This window comes from Papilio xuthus, unplaced genomic scaffold (assembly GCF_000836235.2).
Source record: "Papilio xuthus unplaced genomic scaffold, Pxut_1.1 DF827542.1, whole genome shotgun sequence".
In the NCBI taxonomy this organism is placed as follows: Eukaryota; Metazoa; Arthropoda; class Insecta; order Lepidoptera; family Papilionidae; genus Papilio; species Papilio xuthus.
The window spans coordinates 4,547,813-4,575,123 of record NW_013531107.1 but is presented as its reverse complement, the minus strand read 5'-3'; the positions used below and the strand labels follow the sequence as shown (position 1 = coordinate 4,575,123).

General features: G+C 35.6%; 1 protein-coding gene across 6 annotated transcripts in view; it reads left to right on the top strand.

Annotated features, from left to right (window-relative positions):
- l(2)gl (LLGL domain-containing protein l(2)gl) overlaps nucleotides 1-25,874 on the top strand; it is a 31,876-nt gene extending 6,002 nt beyond the window's left edge. For 3 of the 6 annotated variants that reach the window (XM_013313911.1, XM_013313912.1, XM_013313910.1), the window contains exons 3-27: nucleotides 12,450-12,627; nucleotides 12,901-13,147; nucleotides 13,240-13,427; nucleotides 13,508-13,687; nucleotides 13,997-14,085; nucleotides 14,349-14,468; nucleotides 15,022-15,184; nucleotides 15,489-15,678; nucleotides 16,143-16,166; nucleotides 17,096-17,213; nucleotides 17,537-17,638; nucleotides 17,985-18,089; nucleotides 18,565-18,724; nucleotides 19,114-19,253; nucleotides 19,981-20,128; nucleotides 20,527-20,627; nucleotides 20,844-20,948; nucleotides 21,447-21,587; nucleotides 22,139-22,299; nucleotides 22,645-22,738; nucleotides 22,843-22,938; nucleotides 23,317-23,430; nucleotides 23,916-24,036; nucleotides 24,895-24,938; nucleotides 25,434-25,873. In XM_013313911.1, coding sequence (XP_013169365.1) covers nucleotides 12,450-12,627; nucleotides 12,901-13,147; nucleotides 13,240-13,427; nucleotides 13,508-13,687; nucleotides 13,997-14,085; nucleotides 14,349-14,468; nucleotides 15,022-15,184; nucleotides 15,489-15,678; nucleotides 16,143-16,166; nucleotides 17,096-17,213; nucleotides 17,537-17,638; nucleotides 17,985-18,089; nucleotides 18,565-18,724; nucleotides 19,114-19,253; nucleotides 19,981-20,128; nucleotides 20,527-20,627; nucleotides 20,844-20,948; nucleotides 21,447-21,587; nucleotides 22,139-22,299; nucleotides 22,645-22,738; nucleotides 22,843-22,938; nucleotides 23,317-23,430; nucleotides 23,916-24,036; nucleotides 24,895-24,938; nucleotides 25,434-25,556 — 3,252 coding nt within the window. In that variant the 3' untranslated portion in view covers nucleotides 25,557-25,873. Of the gene's footprint in view, nucleotides 1-12,449; nucleotides 12,628-12,900; nucleotides 13,148-13,239; nucleotides 13,428-13,507; nucleotides 13,688-13,996; nucleotides 14,086-14,348; nucleotides 14,469-15,021; nucleotides 15,185-15,488; nucleotides 15,679-16,142; nucleotides 16,167-17,095; nucleotides 17,214-17,536; nucleotides 17,639-17,984; nucleotides 18,090-18,564; nucleotides 18,725-19,113; nucleotides 19,254-19,980; nucleotides 20,129-20,526; nucleotides 20,628-20,843; nucleotides 20,949-21,446; nucleotides 21,588-22,138; nucleotides 22,300-22,644; nucleotides 22,739-22,842; nucleotides 22,939-23,316; nucleotides 23,431-23,915; nucleotides 24,037-24,894; nucleotides 24,939-25,363 lie in introns of all 6 variants that reach the window. The other 3 variants (XM_013313914.1, XM_013313913.1, XM_013313915.1) reach the window with 3 other exon arrangements.
- Nucleotides 25,875-27,311: the final 1,437 nt, after the last annotated feature.

The window sequence follows — 27,311 nt, the reverse complement described above, 5'->3', positions numbered from 1 at the left end:
CGAGCCCATCGGGGGCCCTTCATCAGGATGAGTGGTACTGGTATTATTTCATTTTTTATGTTTTTATATTTATAATTCATTTTTTTAATATGCCAAATTAAATTAAGTAGATCGAAAAATTTTACTATGTAAAAGTATCCATCACGTTTTGCAAAAAAAAAAAACACAGACACATTGAAAACCTTCACCTTTTTGAAGGTAACAACAGTTATGTATGCGACTCGGTATTTTTATTGCCATAGTTTTTTGTTCCATTTTGTTAAAACACAGTCTACCATCCAGAGCAAAAGCTATTCCTGGAATATGGGCAACACACAAGTTACCCTTTGCGAATTTTAATATGCATTTTGGTGTAATCTTGCGAACGGAATTTTTGTCCTTTTCTTTTTGCCGCCGACGCTAATGATCGCCCTGTTTTGATCGATTTTATCTACGTGAATACATAAATCTTTAAGTTTTGTTAGTATTAACAGTATTTATTAGTAACTAAGCCCTAATTATTCTTCGTTCATACGTTTAAAATTTAAAAAAATATCAGGGAACTAATTACTTCACAGTTATAATTATTCCTTTTTTTTTTTAAGAAAACGGTAAAAAAGATTTAAAAAACAATTGCGGATATTCCCTGCTACCCGTGCGGAGACGGGGCGAGTCGCTAGTTATAAATATTGCAGGATAAATCAAAGTAATCGATACCGTTGCATAGTTGTGGCGGCCGCTTTAGTTAGCCCATACATTATGTAGCAGGGACGAGACCGCATTCCGAATGCCAGTGATTTGCTTCTTTTTACTTTGTCTGTAGCCACGATAATGACATTAACACGTGTTGTTTGAAAAATGTATCTAATTTATGTGGAGAAACCTTAATTTATCCTAATCGTAAAAAGTCTAATAGCACTATAGATGTGACTTTCCTCAAAATTAGTTTTTACTCTCGTAGCGCAGATTGACAGCCCTAATCACCCACGTTTTCGTATCGTACCATCATCACAAAGTATAGAGACATTCCGTCAACTCATTCTAGCGTAGTAGCGTCAAACGAGGCGCGATTCTTGTTACATAGGGTCACAACATCTTAACCTCCATTAGTCGCGTCATTGCCTCAACGAACCATCTCCCACGGCTTCCTACTTGCACGCACTCTTTGGACAATTTAGTCCAACTACGGCAAACGTTTGAACAAATATTCGGACCATTTCATTCAATTCTGGAGGCGTTTCCTATTTCTGTACTCCAAGTAGGTGGATACAATTGTCTCTGTTTGACTCATTTACTGTCAAAACTTAACTATGTATTATGTAAGTAGGCGCTACTGTTATTAAATTTAGACATGACGGATACATTTGTCGTGTTGGTGTTGTGTCAGCAAAGTTGTCTGAAAATCTAAACTTCGTCCATCTATTGAATAACGTCGATAGAAGCGTTAGGATTCGATTCATTTGAAATGCACAATTTTTCTGTTTAATAAAATACAAATAATGATAAAAATACAACAAATAACGCATGAGATTATGTATGTAATTGGCAAATAAGGAAATATTTAAATATTTGATGTTGCCATGATAAGCGGCTTCGCAAACGGCTAAAACGTTAACAAGGTGAATGGACTGCAAGTTATCGTCCAACGACTTGCGATCTTATGCGAAATCAGACATCACCAGTATCGAAGGGGTATTTCGCAATATATTAATTTGCCTAAATCGAACAAATTTATCGTTTCTGTTTTTTTTTTCAATGACCATAAATTACAAAATTTTGTCAATCTTTGTCAAAAGCCGTGGTAGCTATTTTATGAACTTTGAAAAACCTGCATAGAGTAAATATTGCATTACTATGGTTATTTGTTAGTCTGTTTAACAATGAATCAAAACAAATCCATTTTGTACGCTCCGAGATAATATTGGAACTAAAAAGTATGTATTTAATCCGTCGATTCTCCATTCAAATGAAATATAATTGTTGAAGGCAATGTTTGAACTATGGCGTTCGTTAATGCCGACGATGGATGGGTCGCCACGCAATGGGGCATTATCCGCTCGCCTCTGTTGCCCTACCTATTAATCTGAGCGAGCCATTTGTTTACTCAATTGGATTGTTTTGGTGCACGTACGATAAACTAGCACCATTAATTTGTTTGAAAAATCACGTGAATTAATGAATGCTATTTTAGTTCTAACTTTAATTATAGTTACACTATTTTAACTTATGTGGACATAATTACGTCAGTTAAGGCGAAAAGAAACCTTTTACTTTGTTATATCACTTGGTTTAATTGATTATTTGACGAATCCATACCATTCAACTATAAGACTCGTCGTTATTGCAAGACACAAGACCAAAAGATGGTGTCTTTAGCAATCGAGGTAGTTCTTTTTATCTACAACTTTTTACATCAATAATCGATATTATGAAGGTGTAACAAGTTCCCCGTCCAGCAGACAGTCTTTGTGATCGGGCACTCACCTGCCCGAAGGTCGACTCTAGTGTCGGAATGTATTTTACATCCGACATTCAATCATTTTTTTATCACTCGCTATAGCTCAGCGTCTAATGCAAAACGTGGTACTTCATTTGAATTTCGAATTAGCATAGAAAAGAGAAATATTTGATCACACTCAGGGTATTTAATTAGTCTAAATCTATACTAAAAGTGACCACTTAGTGCGGCTGTAAGTGTCAATAGTTTCACGTATTAAACGGCCGATTACACTTCGTGATGCAATGAATGCATACAATCCTTTGTATGGGAATCCATACAAAATATTCTATTGTGCGTTACGGGAGTGCCTCCCTGGCGACGCGGCTTTGAAGCCCTATTCATATGCGAGACGGAAAGAAAAGTGTAGAATAACCCGCTTTAAATGCTTAACATTTTTGCCGCATAAGTGAAATTAGAGCAGTCTTTAAAAATTTGTTTTGATATTTATAAATTGTCTAGGGTTATTTAGATAGAGTAAAATTTTATATGTAAAATATTAATAAACTAAATACTATTATATCGTATTTATAAATGATAAATTGATCATTAACAATCATTAGCGGAAAGTCCTGCGAAAAACCTATAAAGTTCGACTGCTGTTTGGGCGCGAAATTACGAATGACAGGTGTCATTTTAACTTTTTTATATAAAAATGCACAGCCGAGATATTATTCTAACTAGGCATGATTATAGTTCCCAGGGAATGCTATGGCTTTATAAAGCACGTTCATCGAAGTGTTCATCTCATTGCTGCTGTAATTTCATTGTTATAATTCATTCTTGCCAGTCACGTTCGACGTTCGAACGTCTGATTTTTTTTTTAAGGCAAAGGAAACTTTGTCGGTCTGATATGGTTAAAATTTGTTAGCTTATTTAAAAAGTAAACAGTTTAATATATAATCCAATGTAAAATGTATCGTTTTCTTATCACTGCCAGTATCTTCGTGGGGCTGTTATCAATGTTATCATATTAGAGTACTGGTTCGGTACATGCCCTTCACAACTGTTGACTTTACTATCGATCAATAATTCTAAGGTATAATTGACTGTCAGTTAGTACGAATTATTTAATTAATTCTATACTTCGACTAGATCGACTCGTATTCGGATAATCTTCATATCCATAAACCTATATGTTACCGTAGACTTGTTATAGAAATAAGTTTCCTTAAAGGCCGGCAATGCAGCTGCAGTTCCTCTAGTGTTCCAGATATCTATGGGTGTCGTTGATCACCCCGGTATTCCCGCACATCGTTTGCCCTCTTCTCCTTAATAAAAGTTCTTGTTGGCACAGATACCGTATGACGTCACAAGTCCAAATGGACCTTCGGGAATTTTATCAAGCCGGTTAGACTGTCGGAAACTACGATTGGTAATTAGTTTATCGTCGTTTGGGTACAGCATGAGGATCATTAATGACACCTTGAAGACAGGAATATTTAAGTTAGAAAGGCCACTTAAGATAAAAATGATTGTTATGTTAAGAGAAATTAGTATTCTAAACTTTATCATTTTGTTAAATTTTTCGTTGGACAACAAACTTATTAAATACGATTCTCGTCTTAACAGTTGATCAAGATGATGATCTGCGGTTCCACTGGTATTGTTGATGTCCACGGGCGTCGTTGAACACCTTGCTGTTCCCGGTGCTCGTTTGCCCCTTCAGTTATAAAAAAAAATTGAATGTAAAAATTCTTTAGTATTCATACCACTTAGATGGTAAATACTATTTTACTTGTATTCTGGACAACATATTGTCTTAATAGTAATTTTTCTCGCGGATATGGCCATTATTTTTGTGACCTCCTGTAGCCAAATTCCTGGACCCATTTTGAAGAGTGAGGCGTTATTCAATTCATATTGTTCTCTGTAGTGTTATATTGGTCGGACATACAACCAATCGGGGGAATTGGTTTTTATGTTTTCTTATCTTACTTCTTTAAAATCTTAATAATATTATAAATAGGAATTTATAGATGTGTGGATGTTTGTTAGAAGGTATCTCCAGAACGGCTGAACGGATCGCAATAAATTTTGGCATACATAGAGAACATAGTCTAGAAGAACAAAAATGCTACTAATTAAGTTTTTTTAATTCCGCGCGGACGGAATGGCTGGCAACGGCTAGTTTTATTATATTAATAAGGGATATTAACTCTGATACAATATTATCAAGATATTCAATTAGCAAGGTGACCGCACGGCTCGGGTTCCCGACCGCACAGTTGTTCCGCCTCACGATACCAACTCCGCGGAGCGTCGCTCGCAAACGATTGCATAACATTAGTTGCATATCGAGAACAATCGGATTTCACTTTCACACGGATAGCATGAGACGATTGATTATTAATTGACTAGCTGTCGCCCGCGACTTAGTACGCGTGGAATTAAAACAAAGACCTAAAGAGTAGCCTATATGTTACCACCACTATGTTCTACTTGTATGCAAAATTTCATCAAGATCTATTGTCTGGATAGATATTTGGAGGTACCTTAATCAAACATCCATCCATCTAAGCACTCGCATTTATAATATTATTAAGAAAGTAAGATTAGAAAGATAAATAAAAAAAAAATCAAAGATTAATCACTATCTCAAAGGCTGGCAACGCATCTACGGTTCCTCTGGTATTGCTGATGTTCATGGGCGTCGTTGAACACCTCGGTGTTCCCGCTGCTCGTTAGCCCCCTTCTGTTATAAAAAAAAAACCATTTCCATTAAAAAGGCTAGTTTAAACAACTTATATTTCTTTACTGTATTTGTTTAGAATGGATAGTTTATCAAGTAATATTTACTATAAATGTTGTTTGGAACATACAATCCTGGTAATTATCCAACGTGATTACAAGATTTTATAAAAAAAAAAAACAATTATTTTGTTTTAAAAGTAAATCAGTCGGAACATTTCGGTTCGCAAATAACGGTACTCTCCCAGAAATGTATGTCCTTCATTGAAACAGTAAAGTTTCCAGTATTACGCCTTGCAAGGCTTGCAAACATTCGTTTACAGTTATTTTACAAAGTAAAAATAAATGAGGTCGATTTTTGCGTTTTATTATTGCTATTTCTTGTTTATTTATACATCATCGGTGTCGTAATATGAGAATCTGTTTTAAGACTATATTAAGTTTTGATAATGGTAGCTTCGTGCAATATCATTTACGTGATAAAAAAAAATCCATCTAAAAATATGGGATTATTTTTAGGTTTTTTTTTTTATTTTTTTTCTTTCTTTAAATTGAAACTGGCAGTTATATTTATATTATAAAGAAATATTTTTAATGCGCTTTAAAAGCATATTTTGCAAATGCATTACGCTTTCAAATAAAAGGGTCATGTAGGAAGTATGACTTAGGTGCTTTTGAGAGCTCCTTCAGACACTACTTTTGCATATTAAAGTAAAAGTTATATCACGTTATTATGATGTTATAAAAAAGAAAAGTTGTAAATGTTGCAATAAATAATATTCTTAGATTAATAACGATTTTCTTGGAGACTGTCTGTGTGTTTATAATCAACTAGCAGTCGCCCACGAACTTGTCCGCGCGGAATTAAAGAAAAACGTAATTAGTAGCCTATGTGTTCTTCCAGACTATGTTATATATGTATTCCAAATTTCAGCGAGATCCATGCAGCCGTTCTGGAGATACCTTCAAACAAACATCCATCCATCTAAACATTCGCATTTTTAATATTAATAGGATAAATACAAACTGGACATCACTAACAACTGAAATATCGATTTCGTCAATTCGATTTAATTTACGAAATTATGCAATCGAATAACTTATTCTTGTTACGTGAACATCACTAAATCCATTATCAAAGCTCTTTAGTGGGCCAATATAAAATATATTTAGATATTTCCGCCGTGTCGGCACCTACTATTTTATAACGTTCCTGAAAATAAATAAAAATTCTTCATGTAATTAGATTTACTTCTTCTTAAGATTTTCGCTTTTTGATAATGTTTTAGAATAATTAATTACTTTAAAAAGTTGTCTAAATATCAGTTCAATATATTCATTTCTTTTTCTACTTTTCTAAGTATTAATTAATGAATTCAATTAGGTTATGATTCGCTTTAATTGTTGTAGGCACTGTTTATTTAAAGACAATTAGTTGAGAGCGGACTTGTGGTTCGCGTAATGAGATTCAATTTAATGTTTTGTATTTTATTTTAAAAATAAACTTTGATATCAAATTAGCAATAACATGTCAAAAGATCATCACAATTATGGAAACCGTTAGCGGAAACATTACCAGCTATTGTTCTGTCGAATCTCAGAATTCAACAGTGCAATGTTAAATACCCAACTGACTCATGCCTGCGCAAGCTCCTGTACTATCGCAATCTGTGATTAAATCAGTGCCACCATACATTGAAGGCTTTGTACTAGCAATGTACAAACTGTCCATACTTAATGTGACATGTATTTGATTGTGGATCAATAAACCTTTTGACTCATACGCGATGTTTTGTTGAATTTAAAACGGATGACACGTTCACTTGTTTTATTCGTTACATGTGAAGGTGTTTATGATATTATGTACTTTAGTTGGATTTATTCTTGTTAAAGTGTAGATTATTATACTATGACTTCACTTTTCAATTCTCCCTAATCTCGTCAAAATACAATGTAGATTAAACTTATCACTACATCGAATATATCGTAGAAAAACTTATATTTGGGTCGTATATTACGAAGTATCCATTAATAAGGAGAAATCAATGATTTCCAAATAGAATGCTGACCGAATTCTAGATAACAGCTTACTTGAAATCAACATTTCTGGAACAACTATTCTCTAAATTTTTACACTCCGGTAAGAACAGTTAGACTGTTGAAATTATTTGTACAGATTGGATAATAGGTTACAACCTTATACTTATAGGCTATGGTCTATTCGATGTCTTCATTCCTGACATAGACTCTAGAAAATTATACGAATTTAATGACAATATCACTATACTAAATTGGTTACTAGTTAATAACGCTACATTAGATTCAATTAGGTTCAATAGTTCATTGCTAATTTTGAGTCATTATTATAAATTTTTACACTTCAATCGATTAATAAATCGATTTGATAATCCGGCGAAACCATATAAGGAAGCCTCGATTTCCTGCGACCATTCAAGTCGCGCAGTGCGTCTGCTTTTCATTCATGACACCGGCGATTTGCTGCAGTACGATAACCCCTTACTACTTAAAGTTTTTTTTTTTAAGAAAAGGCAAAGGCAAAGTGTTATTTTCTGAATCGATAAAATACTTATGTCAATTTCATCTTATTAGAGACAATATTTTTAGTTTTACATTGCAAATTCGTTTTTCTTAATGATTTCTGTTAACTTAAATTGTGTTTGACACAACAAAGTCGTTGTGTCCGTGGCTGCCGAAAACATTAAAAATATGCTCATCTTGCTCACTCTTTTTATAAAAAAAGAAATAGCAATGTTTTTGTACATGTGTTTCAGCAGTGAAAACGTAAGGTAATAACGACCTTCATGATGCTTTATTGTTCATTGTGACTGAATGTCGTCTTAAAATGTTACGTAGTAAATGATTCATCACATTGAAAACTACGAGTAGATGAACAAACACATAAATGTACATATGTGATTAAAAAAGTAAATACTTCAATGCTCCTCTTAACAAGTTTCCACTGTAGTAAAATCTGTACAAACACATGTTGTAAGCTCATTTGTCAAAGGACATGAGAGAGATGACTATATGTTTTTAAACACGTGTTACACCAGTGGAAACGGTAAGCATATGATAAACCTGTACTCTAAATCGTAGTGTAAATAAATGCGGTTCTGCACAATTAAAATAATACAATTTGTTATCAGCGAAGTGAACGCGCTCAACAATAGTCTGTACGAGGTGTATTGTGTTGTGAGACCGGATGGCACGCCGGAAGCACCATTGACATCGCTAATACACTAACTAGTATATGTTTGCTGCAAACTAAAAACTAATTATAGTTTTCTTTTTTTTTAATTAAATATGTTAAGGCAATCACAAAGTATTACGTACACGCACTTAAACGTAATCTTTTCACAAAGTGACAACATCCCTTTAATGGTTCCCAACTTGGTGATTCACCTTTTAGTGTAAAAATCGATTTACACAAAGTAGGGCGACAATGAAGCCTTAATAAATCTGTAATGAGCTTTAGGAATCATAAAAACGTTCTGATTGCGATTTATTTTTATCTTGTGACTTAGTAACTTACGTTTTTATTTTTTTTCCCGTACTTTATAAATGAAGATGAAAATACGTTTTTGTATAGGTTTTTCGATAAAATATCCATGGTAATGATGCAGCAATGTATGTACTTGTATGTGTATGTCCTCCATATATTATTCAACTCGTACGCTACGCCAACCATGCATAAACTGAATCGCTTGTTAACTAGGCCACTAGGTGCAAAGAATGAACTATATTTTTCATGTCATTCTATAATATGGATATAAAATATACGTGATTAGAACATGGACGATCTAGTAACTCTTTAGGGTCCTCTAGTCGTATGTATTTTGCTTTTTTATTATATTATTAGCTTCACTTAATATTTGTATATTTAAACACTAATTTTTACGATTTAATGACAACAGTTCACAAAATTACATCTACAAATCTGTATTTGGTACTTCACAAACCGTAAAATCATATTTAAAAGGATTTTTTGTCGGTGACAATACGAACGCGGGAATGGTGTTAAAGTAAAAACGCCGCATTGTTACGACATTATTACGTACTCTGTAATTTATAACTGGCTTAGTATTATTTGAAATGTGCTTCGTTAATTTATAAGAAAAAAATCTCCAAGGGGAGTTAAGGGTGCACAACTATATTGCACAAGGGGGAAGAAATCCCCTATATTCAAATTATTATTAACCTCGTCTTGCATTGATTAAAAAAAGTACGTCAAATCCTTGAGAACACGAACATCCAATTCGATGATGACTCAGTGAATGATGTTACGATAATAATAGATCGGTCTCGCCAATCTGCTTACGTGCAAGATACGTAAAAACTATCTTACGTTCTGTCCTATTAAATACTTTTAATTAATAATTAGCTTAAATTATAATACTAATGCGTTTGTAACCACAATTAAAGTTCTACAAATAAAACATGTTTTCCGGGTCTATCGCGAATAAGAATTCTTGCTAAGAAGCCAAAAAAATAAAATAAAAGTTATGATCTTTTTGAGTACAATTTGGCAATAACATTTTCCCATCATAACCTCCGATGCATTATAAATGAGGAAGGAAATTTTCGATTTCGAATATCATAATAACAATTTAAGCTTTTCTGTACGAATTTGTTTTGACCAATATGAATGTGAGTGCGCGTGCACCGAGACTAGACCAGACTGGTCTATTAGACCGGTTCCTATGCACCGTTATGGGCCACTAGTCTCTTCTCTAGCTCGCACTTTGTCCTTTCCATTTTGATTGCTATTGTCAAGGTTCAAGGGCGAATATGGCTTGTGAATGACGTTTGATTGAACGTTGGATTATGACTTTAGTATTATTAACATATACCAGTGCATTGGCCTAAACGTTAATGACGTTTATATATTTAACTGGTTTAAACCGTGAAGAATTATATTTCCTTAAACGTGTGAATACTCTTAACTGCCTAAAGTGATTGTTAAACGATAAAACTTCAATAGATTCATAAGAAAGTGTTATAAACTATGATTAACAATTGCTTAATAGGCTGACCATATTTCTCTTAGTTGTTTTAGACATTATTAATTATAATCCTTTGGCGCGAATGACGTGCTTTCGCTACAAAGTCTCTTGTCAGAATGATTAGTGAGGAGACACAAACGTTGACATTTTAGTAAGGCTAGTGTTGAGTCAAAACACTGGCACATTTTCAGATTTTTTTCCTAGCAATTGAAAAATTGTTTCACTGATTGCGCGGTAACCGAGCACAAGAGAAACTTATCTCGAAAGGTCTAATGATCTTTTGCAATTAGGCTTCTATTTTAGATTTGCATATTAAAATGTAACGTATTCCTTACGAATAATATAGGATTGTTTCGTCTAATTAAATGACAGAGTTAATCTTGTGTGGTAATTAACCGCTCTCAATTCATTCATATTGTGCGCGTGGAATTTAATCATTTCCAGCATTAGCCAATTAATGTATTACGTGGCCATTACATGACTAAATACAATATTGACATCCATTATTTAATTATTCTCACATTAGCAAATTGTAGAGCAATAAATGTATACAAAATTAGAAGGAAAACCTGATTGTATTATAAATAACTAGCTGTCGACCGCGAATCCGTCCACGTGGAATTTAATAAATCTTAATTAGTAGTCTATGTTTTACATCTATGTCAAATTTCAACGAGATCCAAGGAGCCGTTCTGGAGACACCTTCAACATCCAAACATTCGCATTTATAATATTAGCAAGATTGCAAATGCACATGGACTTTTGATATTAAGACTTAAACGTCAATTTTTTTTAATTAAAATATTCAGACTGTTCTGAATCGTCGTTTATTATGAGAAGGGAATAAAAAAATAACAATTACTTACCGGTTAATAAAATTTAATAAGGAAATGCGTCTGGGAAAAGTGTTCGAGCATATTGAGTTAATGTCTTGAGCGACGGATTGTCCTCATAGAATGATGTCATTTGGCATCGAAAGCAACCGCGCCTGTAATTGTAAACTGACATCATAATAGCAAGTCCAACGTGTGTGGCCGTCATAGTTTTATAACATACTAGCTGTCGCCCACGACACCGTTCGCGTGGAATTCAAAATTTAAAAAAAAAAACTTTATTAGTATCCTATGTGTTCTGTCAGGCTATGTTCTATATCTATTCCAATCATTTACATTTTTAATATATGTAAGAAGTAAGATTTCCCATTGACTCAGTTCTGCTTTGTACGTCCAAGATACTGACCTATACATTTATCCAATGTTTCCCCTGTATTTTCACAAGCCGATTGAACAATTTTTTTAGTTTATGCTACTTTAATGAAAACCTCATAGTGCAGATGAGTTTAAAATTATAAAGTTCTTCAGTAAGAGACGAGAAACGTTTGAGTTCTCCACGTTTTTTTTATTTTTAGTAAGAGCGAAATATTTAAATTACAGATTCGAACCCATAATATTATTCAAAGGCTACTATCTACTAAGTTTTGGCGCTTAACGCAAAGACAAGAGTTTTAATCAAATATTTTCGACTGGCGGGCAGCCAATGCGGGTAATAGCACAATTGATTTAGCTTTTATGAGTGTGTACGTTTAAATACAAACGTCTGATAGCTGTAACGCTCTACATAGGTATAATAAACTTAAAGCCTTGATCGTTCACAACTTTATTACAAGACAGGCAATTTATAAAATTATAATTCATAATTGTTTAGCCAAGCCCCTGCGATAACGATCACTTAACTTCACACACATATTTATTGTAGACAAGCATGTCTTCAGCAAAATTTACGATTAAATAAGACCGCCACAGACTAAATATTTATAAACCTGACTTCCTCCTGTCGATAGCTTGCATTCACATTTTTAGAATGTTATGCAAACGTAGAGATTTTAATATAAACAATACGATCATGGTGTAAACCGTACCCATACTTCAATGTAACCGACCAAATAGTCGACTTAAAATATTATTAAATCATAACATTAACTTAAGAAAATCCGACACTGTGCCGGTGTGCTGGCGTAACACTAGCCTTACTACAATGTAGGCATTTATGTCCCCTCACTAATCATCCTGACACTTGACTTTGTAACGAAAGCGCGCCATTCGCGCCACAATTCTAACTGATAAAAAACTACGTACCAACTACAATCACTTAATGAAATTATTAGTAATGTAAACATGGGATAATATTTATGACTTCTTTAGTGTGTAAAGAAATATAATTATGATGACATTCGTAACATTAGTATGTGTTGTTCTCAGACAGTGCAACACGGCTTTCCACACAGAGCGTCGGCCCTCGCGTGGGACCCGCTACTTCGGCTGGCCGCGCTCGGCACCGCCACTGGAGCCCTCAAAGTGTACGGTCGCCCCGGCGTAGAATTGTACGGACAACACACAAATCCAGACTCTGCTGTAACCCAAATATACTTTATATACGGTAAGTTTTGTGGTAAGCATGGTTAATATAATCTTACAAATTTAAGGAAGCAAATGCCTCGTATCCAGAACCTATTATTATGTATAGTAGATGTATGAATGTGGAAGAAGCGAGGTGTGCCAGGATCGCGCCAAATGAAAATCCGTAATATCTGTCTGATACGATGTCAATTTTATATTTTTATTACAATCGCACTAAGAGGCTTTTTAAGTTTTAAGAAATAAAGAAGAAGAAAATAAATTTGTGATTAATTTGATCTCTAATTTCTTCCAGGCACAGGTCGTCTAGTATCACTATGCGACGACAACAGCTTACACCTCTGGGAAATAAACGAGAAGTCACTCGTGGAGCTTAAGTCTCACACACTAGAGGGCAAAAACAAGAGGATATCAGCCCTCTGTGTGGAGGCCAGCGGCAAGGGCCTGCTGCTGGGTACCGAGGCCGGCAACATATACAACCTGGATCTCAACACCTTCACACTGCACGAGGATGTTATATACCAGGATGTTGTTATGCAAAAGTGAGTTATTCCATTGCCCATAAAAAATTAAAAAGTATTCTCGACGCAACAAGAATTATTATTAAATAATATTTTTTTGCACGATATTCCAGCTGTCCAGAAGATTTCAAAGTAAATCCAGGAGCAGTGGAGTCGATATGCGAACACCCTAAAGTACCGACACGCATTCTGATCGGCTTCAACCGCGGCCTGATCGTGCTGTGGGACCGTACTGCCGCATCGCCCACACACAGCTTCGTCTCCAACCAACAGCTGGAGAGCCTCTGCTGGAATGATGACGGTAAGAACCTCATTATTTAAACTTTTAAAAAAATATTTTCTTAAATAAATCTGACGTAAAATTTATTTTAATTATTCCAGGCGAACATTTCACATCGTCTCACAACGACGGGTCATACGTGACATGGGAGGTGGCGGGAGCATCAAGCGACAGGCCCTTAAAGGAGCCCATCACTCCCTATGGACCTTACCCATGCAAGGCCATCTCCAAGATCCTCATTAGGACTAGTGTGGACAACGATGAGATCATCATATACGCTGGTAATTTACTACTAACTAGCTGTTTTCTACGACTTTGTCCTTGTGGCATTAAAAAAGGAAACTCTTACTTACGAAAAGAGAAAAATCTATAATAGAATCATATAGTTTTTCTGAATAAGTCTCTAGTTTTTTCACTCTATATTTCTGTGCCAAAATGAATCGAGATCCGTTCGTCCATTTCGATCCTGGTTCCATCAGACATACCTGGATAAGCAGGAGTTTTTATCTGGTTCCGATGGACCACCTGGAAAAATATCGCGGTCCCTTGGACACTCGTTTATCTAGGTTTAACTATAATTATATTTTCAGGTGGTATGCCACGAGCTTCATATTCCGACAAATATACAGTGACAGTACAGCAAGGCGACAAGCACGTGGCATTCGACTTCACAAGCCGTGTGAGTAACACTTGTTATGCTTATTAATATCGTGACATAGGTTAAATTGCGAACAAATTGACACAATGTGAAAATATACAGTACTGCGGTCAGCGACAAAATGGCTTAAATCAAGTAGGCACAAAATATCACGTCTTATAGCCATTCCATTTATAGAGGTCAGTTATTTTATACATACTTCGCAGCGTCAATATGTGCCAGTGTTGTTTAATACCCTGGTGGCGCCATCTATTACAGACTGTTCATGTTGTACATTGTGACAGGTGATAGACTTCTTCACGACGACGCCGGTGCCGCCCGACGGCGCGCCGCTTCAGGAGGAGCGGCCCGACACGCCCGCGCTGCTCTCCGCGCACACCGTCAACCAAGTCGCCGCCGCACTGGTAATGTATTTTATTTTACAGCATTTCACATCAATATTACATGTTAATATTACCAATAACCTAGAAAAACCTGCAATATTTTATTTGTTATAAAAATTTTCCGATTTCGGCCAAGGTGGCCGCTATTAATTTACATTTTACGTTACTTTCAACGAAGTTAATACAACAATCTTTGGTGCCTTGATTACTAGATATAGACACGTGACTGTTAATTATCAAATAACAAGGATAGTTTGACACATCCGCATTCGAAGTCTGTTTTGATTAGAATGTTTGTAGGGAAAATGTTTTGAAAATCTGCTATATAACAAACTAACTATCGCCCCTGACTCTGTGCGGAATTAAAAAAAAAACTTAGTATAATAAGTAGCCTGTGTGTTCTTCCAGACTATGTTCTACATCTATGCAAAATTTCAGAGACATCCGTTGTACCGTTCCGGAGATATCTTAAAACAAACATCCATCCATCTAAACATTCGCATGTATATATTAGTAAGATTTATTAAAATCTCTACGTACGTTTTTGTATAATTCAAGTATCATTTGTCTTAAGGTGGTATTGGTAGAAGAGGAGCTTGTCGTGATCGACTTATGTGACGCGCGCTGGCGGCCGCTGCGCCTGCCCTACCTGGTGTCGGTGCACGCCTCCGCTGTCATCACCGCGCAGCTCGTTGACAACGTCGCTAACAATGTCTACGATAATATTGTTGCCGCGGGTAAGGACACACTAAAACATTAACCAACAGACTCGGAATCTTTAAAACTGGCCTATATTTAAAAAAGTACCAGATCAGATACTAAAAATTGACTTGTATAAGTCCTGTGTGATGATAACCCATTTTATATATACTAATATTATAAAGAGGAAAGATTTGATCGTTTGTCAGCCTTGATAAGGCTCAGAAACCGAACCTATTTTAAAAATTATTTCACTGTTGGTAAGCTATTCCCTCGACGAAATAGACTATAATTATTACTATTTTTTAATTCAATAAATAAAAAAGCCGGTAATAATAACAGGGCAGCAGCAAACGGAGAATATGTACTCTGAGGGGGCGTGGCCTATCTCCGGAGGCGTGGTGGAAGGCGGGGAGGCGGGCGAGCGACAGCTGCTGCTGACGGGGCACGAGGACGGCTCCGTGCGCTTCTGGGACGTCAGCGGCGTGCCCATGACCCCCCTCTACAAGTACACCACTGCACATTTGTTTTGGTAAGAACATATTTTTCTTTTGTGGTGTGGTTATTTGGTGGGAGGAGTCAAAAGGCGTGTCTTACGAGTGTTTTAATCCATTATAAAACATTTTTATAAACAAAAACTAAATTATTTCGTGTATACACAACTTATACTGCTAAGATGTAGTTAATTTTCTTTAATTTTTGACAATACAATTTATAAAGAATTAGTTTTGGTGATGGTGACGCCTTTTAATATTAATCCAGTATTACCTCGATCATAAAATCATTTGTCATCCGAGCATCGTAGAGAGAATGGTATATTTAGTTTCCTGTCCCATTTGTTAGGTAGTTACTACATATATATAATCCAAAAACGATTATATATTATGAATATAAGTTAGATGTACATTTTAATATGTATGATTAAGTCAAAATTCGTATGCTTGATAATATCATCTAACCATTGACCTTTTGCTTCTCGCTTGCGACGCTTCAAAGCGGACTGAAACGATCGAGGACGAGGTAAACAACGGTTTCTGTAAGCATGTCCAGTGCTTTATGCTAACAACTGTTTGTTGCAGATTATGTTTTGTTGTGCATTTACATATCTATCTGCCGTACTCAGAGACCCTAAGTGTAGTTTTAGTAAATCTACACTTAGGCTGATTACGGTAGTATCTTATATATAGTCGTGTTAATGATATAAAGACAAAAATTATTTAGTATTGTCCTAGAAAATGACAGTGACAGTTCATGTTCAGTGTTGCTATATTTTTTGTTTGTTTGCCTTTTTTATGTAAGAAAAATAATAAAGTATCTATTCAATTTATAAATAAAGCTTATGTATTTTTGTCTAACATTAGTATTATGTGTATATTATTATATAATCTGTGTTAAAAACTTTATAATACGTAGTAAACGTAATGAAAAAAAGCTGTTTACTCATTATGCCAATAGAGGGACTTAGTTAAGCTCGGTGAAGTGAATACGAAATTTAGTTCATAATGTTACTGCATTAAAATTGTTAAACTAAACATTGGTGGAATAAAATTTGTATAACATAATAAATTTTAAAAATGCTAGAAAATCTGACTAATAAGCACAATATAATGACAATTAAATTTAAACCATTTGAAAATCAACTAAACAAATACAGCAAGAAAGCCTGTGGTTAACACACGATATACGTTAGTATATTAAAATAATAACATACGAACACATAGCTAATAAATTCACTTGCACATTGCACAAAAAAATATAAAAAAAAACTTCTACCCGATATTAATAAAAAGCAGAAGAAGAAAATTACTTCTAATTTAAGTGAAGAGATCTAAAGGATATGCTATAAATCTTTGAATTAAAAATAAACGGAAATAGTTAACATTTTAACTAAAGATTAAAATATTAATAAATTAAATAAGTTACATTATATATTTATTGTTTTTATATAGCGGTGAAGATATAGGCGAGAACAATGACAGTCAAAACGACGAGGAGGAATGGCCGCCTTTCCGACGTGTCGGTACATTTGATCCCTACAGCGATGATCCGAGACTAGGCGTTAAACGAGTGAGTCTAAAATCTAGATTTATTATTCAACTACCTGTTACTCGCGACTCTGTCCGAGCGGAATTTAAAATAACTTTTATATTAGCCTTTGTGTTTTTCCAAACTATGTTCTACATCCATGCCAAATTTTATCGTGATCCGTTAACTCGTTCCGGAGATACCTTCAAACAAACATCCATCCATCTAAACATTCGCATTTATAATATTAGTAAGATTTACCAAATTGGCCAAAAACGTTATATATGTTCTTGCCTTCTGATATAGCGTTCTTTTAAGGAAAGGAATATATGAAGAAATATCTTTAACTCCTTTTTATTTTATAGGTCATCCTTTGTCCCTTATCGGGTATGCTTACGATCGGTGGAGCGGCCGGACACATTATCGTAGCCAGCCTCAAGACGACCCCCAGCACTGCTGAAGTTAAAGTTTGTAATTTGAATGATTATTATGAAACTAGCTGTCGAACGCGACTTTGTTCGCGCGAAATTAAAAAAAAACCTTAATTAGTAGCCTATGTCATCAATGCCAAATTTTAGCGAAATCCATGAAGCCGTTTTGGAGATTCCTTCAATCATCCATCCATCCAAACGTTCGCATTTATAGTATTAAGTAATATTAGTAAGATAATATCATAACCAAAGTTATCCATAAATTAGCGACGCTATTATTGCTTGATATTTAAATATGGAGATTGTAGTTCCAATTTTTGCCACGTCACAGATAATTTTGTCAGAGTAAGTCATTTGACTTATGTTTGTATATATTTTTCAGTCGATGTCAGTGAACATCGTGTCAGACCGGGACGGCTTCGTGTGGAAGGGGCACGACCAGTTAACACTCCGCGCTGGCACTCACACCTTCCCACAAGGATACCAGGTATGTTATGGTATTCAAAAGGATTGGAGCTTAACGGCATCAGATTTCCGTTCAAGTACGTAAGGGCCTTTAAGAGGAGAGTGAATAGGTATTTACTAAGTTACTGCGTAATTTCGATGACATCATTAACATCAGGGGGATCGTGGTCAAGCGCCGGCTTATTCCATATAAAAAAGAAACTTGCCAGACCGACAAACGGAAGGACAACAAAGTGATCCTATAAGGATTCCGCTTTTTTCCTTCCGAGGTACAGAACCCTACAAAATCAGTACACTAAGTGTATACATTTAGTTTTGAAATAATTGTTTGGATTAAATTTAATATTTTTCAACCAAGAGTTCCAACCAACTTCTTTGTGTCTCGCTCTATGTAACATGTTTGTTCAGAACATAAACAGGATAATAAACGATCGCCCCCGAGGTGAGGGATTTGTATATATCTTCAAAATGTGAGATGTAACGATGTATGTACGCAGGCAAGCGCGGTGGCGCAGCTGTCGCCACCGGCGGGCATCACGGCGCTGGCGGCGCAGTGGGAGTGGGGCGTGGTCTGCGCCGGCACCGCCCACGGCCTCGCGCTGCTGGACGCGATCACCGCCACCCCGCTGCTGCACCGCTGCACCCTCAACCCACACGGTACCATGTCATCTAAATACTATAGGAATTTCTTAACTCTATTCTGGATAAATAAATTGTGATATCTAATTTTATCGCTATATTTATTCTACTAGTAGCTGTTGTCCGCGACCCCGTCCGCGTGGAATGAAAAAAAGACTTAATTAGTTTTCGGCAATTTTCTCACCTTTTAAACCTTCCCCAGACCTCCACAACCATTGCAAGACCAACATAAGATAAATCCGTTCAGACGTTCTTGAGTTTTAGCGAGACTAGCGAACAGCAATTGGTTTTTATATATATAGATTCTAGTATGATAGGTATGATATCCACGACCAGTCTGACAAGACTGTAATGACGAAGAAGATTCTACATAGTATAAAAATGTTAGTATCAATTTTTTTTCGCAGATTATTCTGGCGCCGGAGACACGCCAATATCGAGACGGAAATCCTTCAAAAAATCCCTCCGAGAATCGTTCCGACGTCTAAGAAAAGGAAGGTCGCAGCGGCGGCAGAATACATCCTCGAGCCCCACCTCCCAGTCACAAGTAAGCCACGCCCCTAACATCTCAACGTATAATATTTTATAGAAGCGATAGTCTTAACATAAACGTTTTTTCCTCCGCCATCCAAAGTCCGGACTCGACAGCGACCTCAGCAGTTATTCTGACTCTTCTTCACAAGTACCCTCAACACTAGACGATAGTGTACGTTTACTTTGCCTTTACCTGAGTCCAGTCTATAGTTAGTGTAAAAGAGCTTTGCTACCATCGATCTATTATAGATCAATGCAAAATCAACCGTTTTCTTTTGATTTAAAGCAGCAATTTGCACATTTGTGCGTTTTTATTTGCACTTCAAGATTTGGCGGACACCGGCCCATTGGATTCGCTTCCATCGCATTTGAAGCTTTTATAGGCTTTCTCTTTGTTGGATTAATAGAGCTTCGCAATACGCCGCTTTATAATACAGTCAGACATTGGAACAAACAACGAAAAAAGTAAATACAAGCAATTTGCCCGCTTTTTTCTTTATTTGAATGCTATCCGTACAATTTAATAGAATATACAAAATGTGTACAGATAGCAAACAAATTTAGATACAAATTCTGCCACAGAATCGTTTCATGGTTATTTAAACGCTTAGTTTAGATTTGTACTGAATGAATGTTTACGGATTTTGTATGAAAAATCTCCAGGGGACCGTTTAAGTGACCATTAAACTTCTCTAAGTTTTACTGTAATATTAATTAGTGTTGTTTTTGTTGTTATGTAGCCAGCGGCAAAGAAACCAGCGGACAAGATATCGGAAACAGATGCAGAGGTGAAACCAGTAGAGCGGGCGGTGGAGGCGCGCTCTAACGATGGCGCGTCAGGCTCCATTGTGCGCTGTCTGTACTTCGCGAGGACATTCCTTATCAATAGTAAGTATCGCCCGGAGCAATAGCATCACCACACAGAAGACACGCATCAAATGGTAGTCAGTTCCAAGTACAGTCTGATGAGTGTGTGCTAGGGGCCTGATTTTACTTCTCTTGGTAGGTTGGTAGGTAGGAAAGAGAAAGTGGATTTGAGGGAAGTAACGCTTAGGAAGGGGAAATATTGTCTTTCGGTGGGTCGTTTCGCTATTTCAATCTATTGGAGTGGTTGCTTGTTCGTTTGCCACTTTATAATATAAAAGTAAAAACAAAGAGAAGTTAAGAAAAAAATAATGATAAAATACACTTTAAATCGTCTTTCCTTAACAATATTAATCATAACGATGTATATCCTGTATATTGCATGTTTAAATAAATTAAATTTGTGATATTCTCGTGTGCAGCACAAAATTCAACGCCGACGCTGTGGGCGGGCACCAACAACGGCACTGTGTACGCCTTCACACTAAACGTACCCAACACAAACAAACGGAAAGAAGAACCCGTATGTATTTACATATATTTTTCAAGCCTAATTATTTTTCGCATATTATACAAGGTTTTAAATCATGAAAGTCATTATTCACAAAATCACTTTTGCATAAGGAATACGTGCAAAAAATTACGGACCAAAAATCTGTAGAAGTTTTTTCTTGTTTAAATAAAAAAAATCATGAAATTACGTTGTTTTTATATTATTTTTCTATCTTTTCTTTTGCAGGTGACGTGTCAATTAGCAAAGGAAATCCAACTGAAACACAGAGCCCCTGTTATTGGCATCACAGTGTTAGACGGAGCGTCAGTGCCGCTGCCAGATCCTTTAGAGGTAACAAAATATATTGCTATCTCTGTTTTTTGCAATGTGTAAGAGTAGGATAACAATATGTTTACCCGACTAATAAATATGATTATCTAGAAACATACGATTGAACTGATTTTGACGACTCATTTTATTTGTAATCATTCTTGGAGTTGTATAAGGGTATCTTAAGTTGGATAGTTTATATATTTATTACCACAATTTGTGTTTTCCAGGGGTCGTAGCATAAAATTTCCTAATTAAAAAAAAAACAGATAAAAGTAGTTACGTATAATATTATATTCTTAGTAGGTTTTACTTTGAGGGCAATTTTTTTTTTAATTTTAAAAGTATTGCAGTGTGTAAAAACTTAGCTTCATTAGAAAAGTTTAAATTTAATGGAATTTTTTCTTTTATTTCTTTAGATTAATGGAAAAAAAATTAAAGCCTTTCATTTAGCATTTTATTTGTAGATTGCGGTAAATTACATGTTTGGTCTGTATTAAGTGAGAGCGTTGTGTGCAGGTGGAGCGCGGCGTGTCGGCGCTGCCGGAGGCGGGCACGCACCGGGTGCTCATCACCTCGGAGGAGCAGTTCAAGGTGTTCACGTTGCCGTCGCTCAAGCCCCACAACAAGTACAAGCTCACTGCGCACGAGGGTGCCAGGGTAAATATATATACACTCTCCATAGATACGTCGTCTCATACGTTTCGCTTAACATCAAGATTGTGGCCATAGATTAATCTCTCCATCATCAGCTCACTATGTTTCCCCACAAAAGGGGCTCGGAGCCTACCCTAAGTTGGGGTTGAAGATTAGAGTAAAGTGAGATAAATAAAAATATTACAATGATATATTTTTAAAGGATACTGTAAAATTTAAAACTACAAGTTATAATGTCAATGTAAGAAAAACATCTCACACACAATTCGCTGTATCGGAAACTTATGGGCACTAAGTAAATCTACACGCGCATATACACACGTACACACACACGCACATATACACACGTACACATACACACGCACATATACACACGTACACATACACACGCACATATACACACGTACACATACACACGTACACATACACACGCACATATACACACATACACACGCACATATACACACGTACACATACACACGTACACATACACACGCACAACACCGCACAAACCAAGTGGTAAAAATAGTATTAGAAGGTGATATTTGCTGCAGGTGCGTCGTACAGCGTTCGCGTGGTTCGAATGTGTGGCGGGCGGTGAGAGACACCGCGAGTGGTGCTTGCTGTGCCTCACCAACCTGGGCGACTGCCTCGTGCTCAGCCCCGAGCTGCGCAGACAGCTCAACGCCGCCGCCGTGCGCAAGGAGGACATCAAGTAATGCTTACTACCTCTCGCCCCCGACTTCGTCCCATCTTCTTCCAGACTATATATACAGCCATTCTACAGATACCTTCTAACAAACATACATCTAAACATTCACATTTATAATATTAATAAGTAAAATTGCTATGCATAGTTGTATGGATTAAAGATATGATACGTTATGTAAGTCTCTAATAAAATAGCTATTTATTGGTGAAGGACTTTTTAAAATCAGACTAGAGTTCGGAGTTATTTAAATGCAAACCTAGGGTAATATTTGTATGACCATAACATTAATAACTTTTATATTTCACACTTTGATAAGCTAAAAATTCGTTTTATTGTTATTATTCTCAGCGGCATTTCAAGTCTATGCTTCTCGAAGCGTGGCGAAGCTCTCTACTTGCACTCGTCCTCTGAACTGCAGAGGATTACGTTGTCTGCTACTAAGGTAACCACAATAATATTTTCCAGACACTAAAATTGCAGAGGTCAAATTTTCGTACTTCCGTGATTCTTTAATTTTTTATATTAATATTGTTTTAAATTTGTCAGGTAACGATAGCTCAATGCCACATCCTGCTGGCGCCATGGGCGGCCGCGCTGCGAGGACCCGCCGAGGATACGCCGCTAACCAACGGTGAACACAAGGTATTTCTTAATCTCCTAAAAAGGAACAATAAAGCAACCAAATTGCTCTTTTTACAATACTAATAACTAGGCAAATAACATACAAGCTTTCCTGATCCTCATTCCAAGTCCAAATATTCTTATCAGCTTGTCAGTTACTTGTCACTTCGTTTGAAAGCCAAGAGAGAAAAGAGAAAAAAACATACAAGCAAAAATAATAAGACTATCACATCACAATTGACTTAGCAAAAACTTAGTTCCGTATTGATGCGTATACGTGCGTACACGTGTACGCAAATGCGTGCGTGTGTTCGTACACGTCACGTCACGTCACAAACACGTACATTACTATGTATGGATTTAGATATTAACGAAATTTAATTATGACGTGACTTACAGGAGGAGACAGCGGAGACGGTGCACGACGTGACGGCTGCGTCGGGGGACATCACGGTGGACTCTGTGCGTGACCACACCAACGCTGACCCCACAGAGCTCAACATCAACTTGCAGGTAACGATATTATGTCTTACAGGGTAAACGAGGTCCCTTACCCTACTCCGTATTATACCTCTGGTATTGTCTCAACGGAAAAGGGATATTTGTTTTAAGAAATAGCTTAGTGGCCCAAGGTTTTTTAACGAAAGTAATCTAACTGAATGTTTAGACTACCAAGCGATAGTGTGAAGTGCTTTTTACTGTTATATTATGGATGGATGGATGGATATTTGTTTGAAGGTATCTCCGGAACTGCTCAACGGATCATGATGAAATTTCATAGATATAGAGCATAATCTGGAAGAACACATAGGCTACTAAATATTTTTTTTAATTCCCTGCGGTCGGAGTCGCGGGCGACAGCTAGTATCTATATTATTTGTTCATGTAATTCACACCAACGCAATTGCTAACATCAGCATCAATATGGTGGAAATCGAATAGGCACAAAATACTACGTGTATAGCCTGATGGCTTTTTAATGCAATAAAACTCAACAGAATTCGCAAGTGAACACAAGTTCCTTGGTGGTGAAGACTACAACAAGGACGACAATCAACGACGGCAATGCAGACGCGACAACAACAACCACAACAACAAACAATACGACCAAAGAAAATAGTAAGTAACATTTTTAAAACACATTAAACTTTTAACTTAAACACACAGATTATTAACATATCTAATTAAATATTTTTAATGTAAATTTTGAATTTGAAAATCTCCTATTAATTACAAAAAGCTTAGCAATATTCACTCTTGCTATTTATATATATTTTTAGCTGACTTCATGTTATATATTATATGCCATCTAACGAGGTAGATATTAATTAGGAAATTACAGTAAAATCCTCGCATGAATACGAATGTTAAATTTAGAAACACATTTTTACGACTCATTTATCAGATTAGAGACACCTATATTTTGACAACACCGAATGATACCTAAATAATCTTGAATGTATTACTAATATTATAAATGGGAATTTTGTATGGATGGATGGATGGCTCGCGTATCTCAGGAACAATCTGGAAGACATAGGCTACTTATTAAGTATTTTATAATTTCTCACGGAAGAAATCGTAGGAGACAACTAGTGTATTATAAAAACAATATTTTATCTTAGTAAATAAAGTATTTGAAACAAATTTGCTTTTTAAAATATGAATATATGTACGTACAATGCTTATATACTTCTAGGCTTAGCTGGCTTTAGACGTTTCACGAGCTACTTTTTAAAAACATATGTAAAAAGCAACATACAGACAAGGTTATTAAGGTCATCTATATATATCTAAATGATCTTTTATACTATAGTTAGTAAGAAATTAATCTTTTATTATTTTGCTATATCTATATGCGATAAACAAAATTATATAAAATCATATAGTATATTATAATCAGATAACGCTTTATACCGTTTATATGTTTATTGTTTGTTTGTATGTTTGACGGGCGCTTTGTGTTTTTGTTTGTAGTCCTAGAGCACAGTCGCGAGGAGGGAGTCATCACGCGTATTGAGGTACCCCACACTTTGCTTTCCTATACATCCTGATACCACTCGTGACAAGAGTTACATAAACATATTCCATCACCTAAAAGATTCATATTGCTTAGTAAAATGCTGATAAAAGTGCATTTTCCGGATAAGAGGATGCATGGGAAGGGGAAATATTCTTTTTCCGTGCATCCCCTCCTCCGTCGATTAAATGTACTATAGGATTTCAGGTTGCTCCTAAAAAAAAGATTTTAGTTTTATTGAAAATGTAACTCTTTTCATAGCGTGGTACTTTTTCAACGCTCGGCGTATTGCCTTGCATGCATCCATAAAAAGCTAACATACCCGTCATATACTAACTGAATAACTGCGCAGTGTTGTGACGTTCGTTCGTGTTGTCATGGAAACGAAGATTATAGAACAAAGATAAAGTAAACTTGGTTTAATAGAAAGCGATCGACCGTCACGCAATGCCGCAGGCAAGAATGTACGTTGGTACTCATGAGCCGTTCTCTGTAGACGGGAACGATAACGGTGCCGGCAGGAACAGACCCCAAGCTGATCCTCGAGATGTTTGACCGCCAGAGGTCGCCGCTCGCCGTGCCAGTGCCCCCCACACCAACACCCACCGAGACGCATTAGGACACGCCCCCAACACGAAAACATACGCCCCCAACACGATAACACACGCCCCCAAATACAAAAACGCCTATACTCGTATGTACACACATTTTTTATTGTATCCGATACAAAATATCGATTTTATATTTGACTTTAACATTGACTATAGAATCATGTTCATAATAAATATTGTTTTTAAGATGTCTAATGTCATCGAATTATTAGATAATTATTGTGCGCAAAACATTTCAATACTAAAACAGCTAAAAATACTGCCCAGAGCTTTGAATATTTAAATATATAGATTGAATATTATTTTAAATGCTATCCTTTTTTTTTCTTACGAAAATCATTTTTAATACCGATTGGTCACACGATTTTTTAATATTTTTTATTGTTAGTAATAATTTTATTATCACTTGTACATTTTCTGTTTTAAGTTAATTTATAAGAGATTATGCATTTTATAGTTTGATATTTTTACACAATTGTGTCCTTGAATTATTAAAAAAAAATTACAATTTTTTTATTCTTTATAAAAATCATTATTCGTACTTAAGACCGAGGAAAAAGTTTTTATTAGAATATTTTTAATTCAGTACAAAAAATTAAAGCCATAGCAGTTTTTTTTATGACAGTACTGCAATTTGATTGTGGTTTGTTTTTATAATTAAGGTAAGTTACATTGTGAAATTAATGTATTAAGATTATAACGGTAGAACTCCACTGCGGTGATATTTTTATGCATTATGCATCCCTTTCATTCTCTCTGAGAAAATTAAGATAACAAATATTTAAAGACGGGTTTCACGGCAGTTGAATTCTATTGTAAAAAAAACTTTGAACATTCTTCGTGAATGTGACGTGCCTATTTATTTCTTTTTTTTTAATAGTAAAGAAAAACTTTATTGTAGGTAAATTAGTAACGACAAATAATTTAGTATTTTTTTTATTATCTAGCATTTAGTATTTCCATGGCATTGTCAATTTTAATTTTAAATTGAGAATTACGTCATTTCATATTTTGTATATTTTAGCCTTATTTTATCTGTGTTTAATTAAAAAATGAGTGGAGATTTTTGCAATATTTTAGCTCTTTTTTATTTTAGACTTTATTATATTAATATTATTAAAAAAAACTATTTTGTTTATTTTGTATTTTTTAAAGGCAGCTGGATGTATAACAATAAAAATGCCATATAATATTTAAAAAAAAAACAGTATTCGGCAAGAAATAATTTGCGTCTTTCATCACAATTTGTGTTTGGATTTAATTATATTAGTTATTAAGTTGAACGTGCCTGCATTATTTTTTCTAAGTATTAACCAATCAGACGCCTTCGAGTTACGATGTACCGCGTCCAATTTGCTTACGTTTTTAGTGATGTACAATTATTATTAATGCTAATTGATAGCATTTTTTTTTAAATATTTGATATGAAAATTGCGATTTGTATTCGACATTACACAAAAATAAATGCTAAGATGTATTGAAATCATTTTTATTTACCCATTATTTTATACCTCTAGATCAGTCTTTCCCAAAGTGGGCGATAACGCCCCCTTGTGGGCGCTGCCGGTCTCAAGGGGGCGGTAAGAGACCCAGAAAGAAAATGGGGGCGTTGTGTAGAGGCCTGGGGGGTGATTTGTAATTTTATTTAGCTAGGAGGCCTCTTAGACATTGACTGCATGAGCTCTCGACTCTCAACAACAACTTCTAAACATCAACTAATACAAATTAAAAGATTGCTTAAACTCTAATATGGGGGCGCCAAA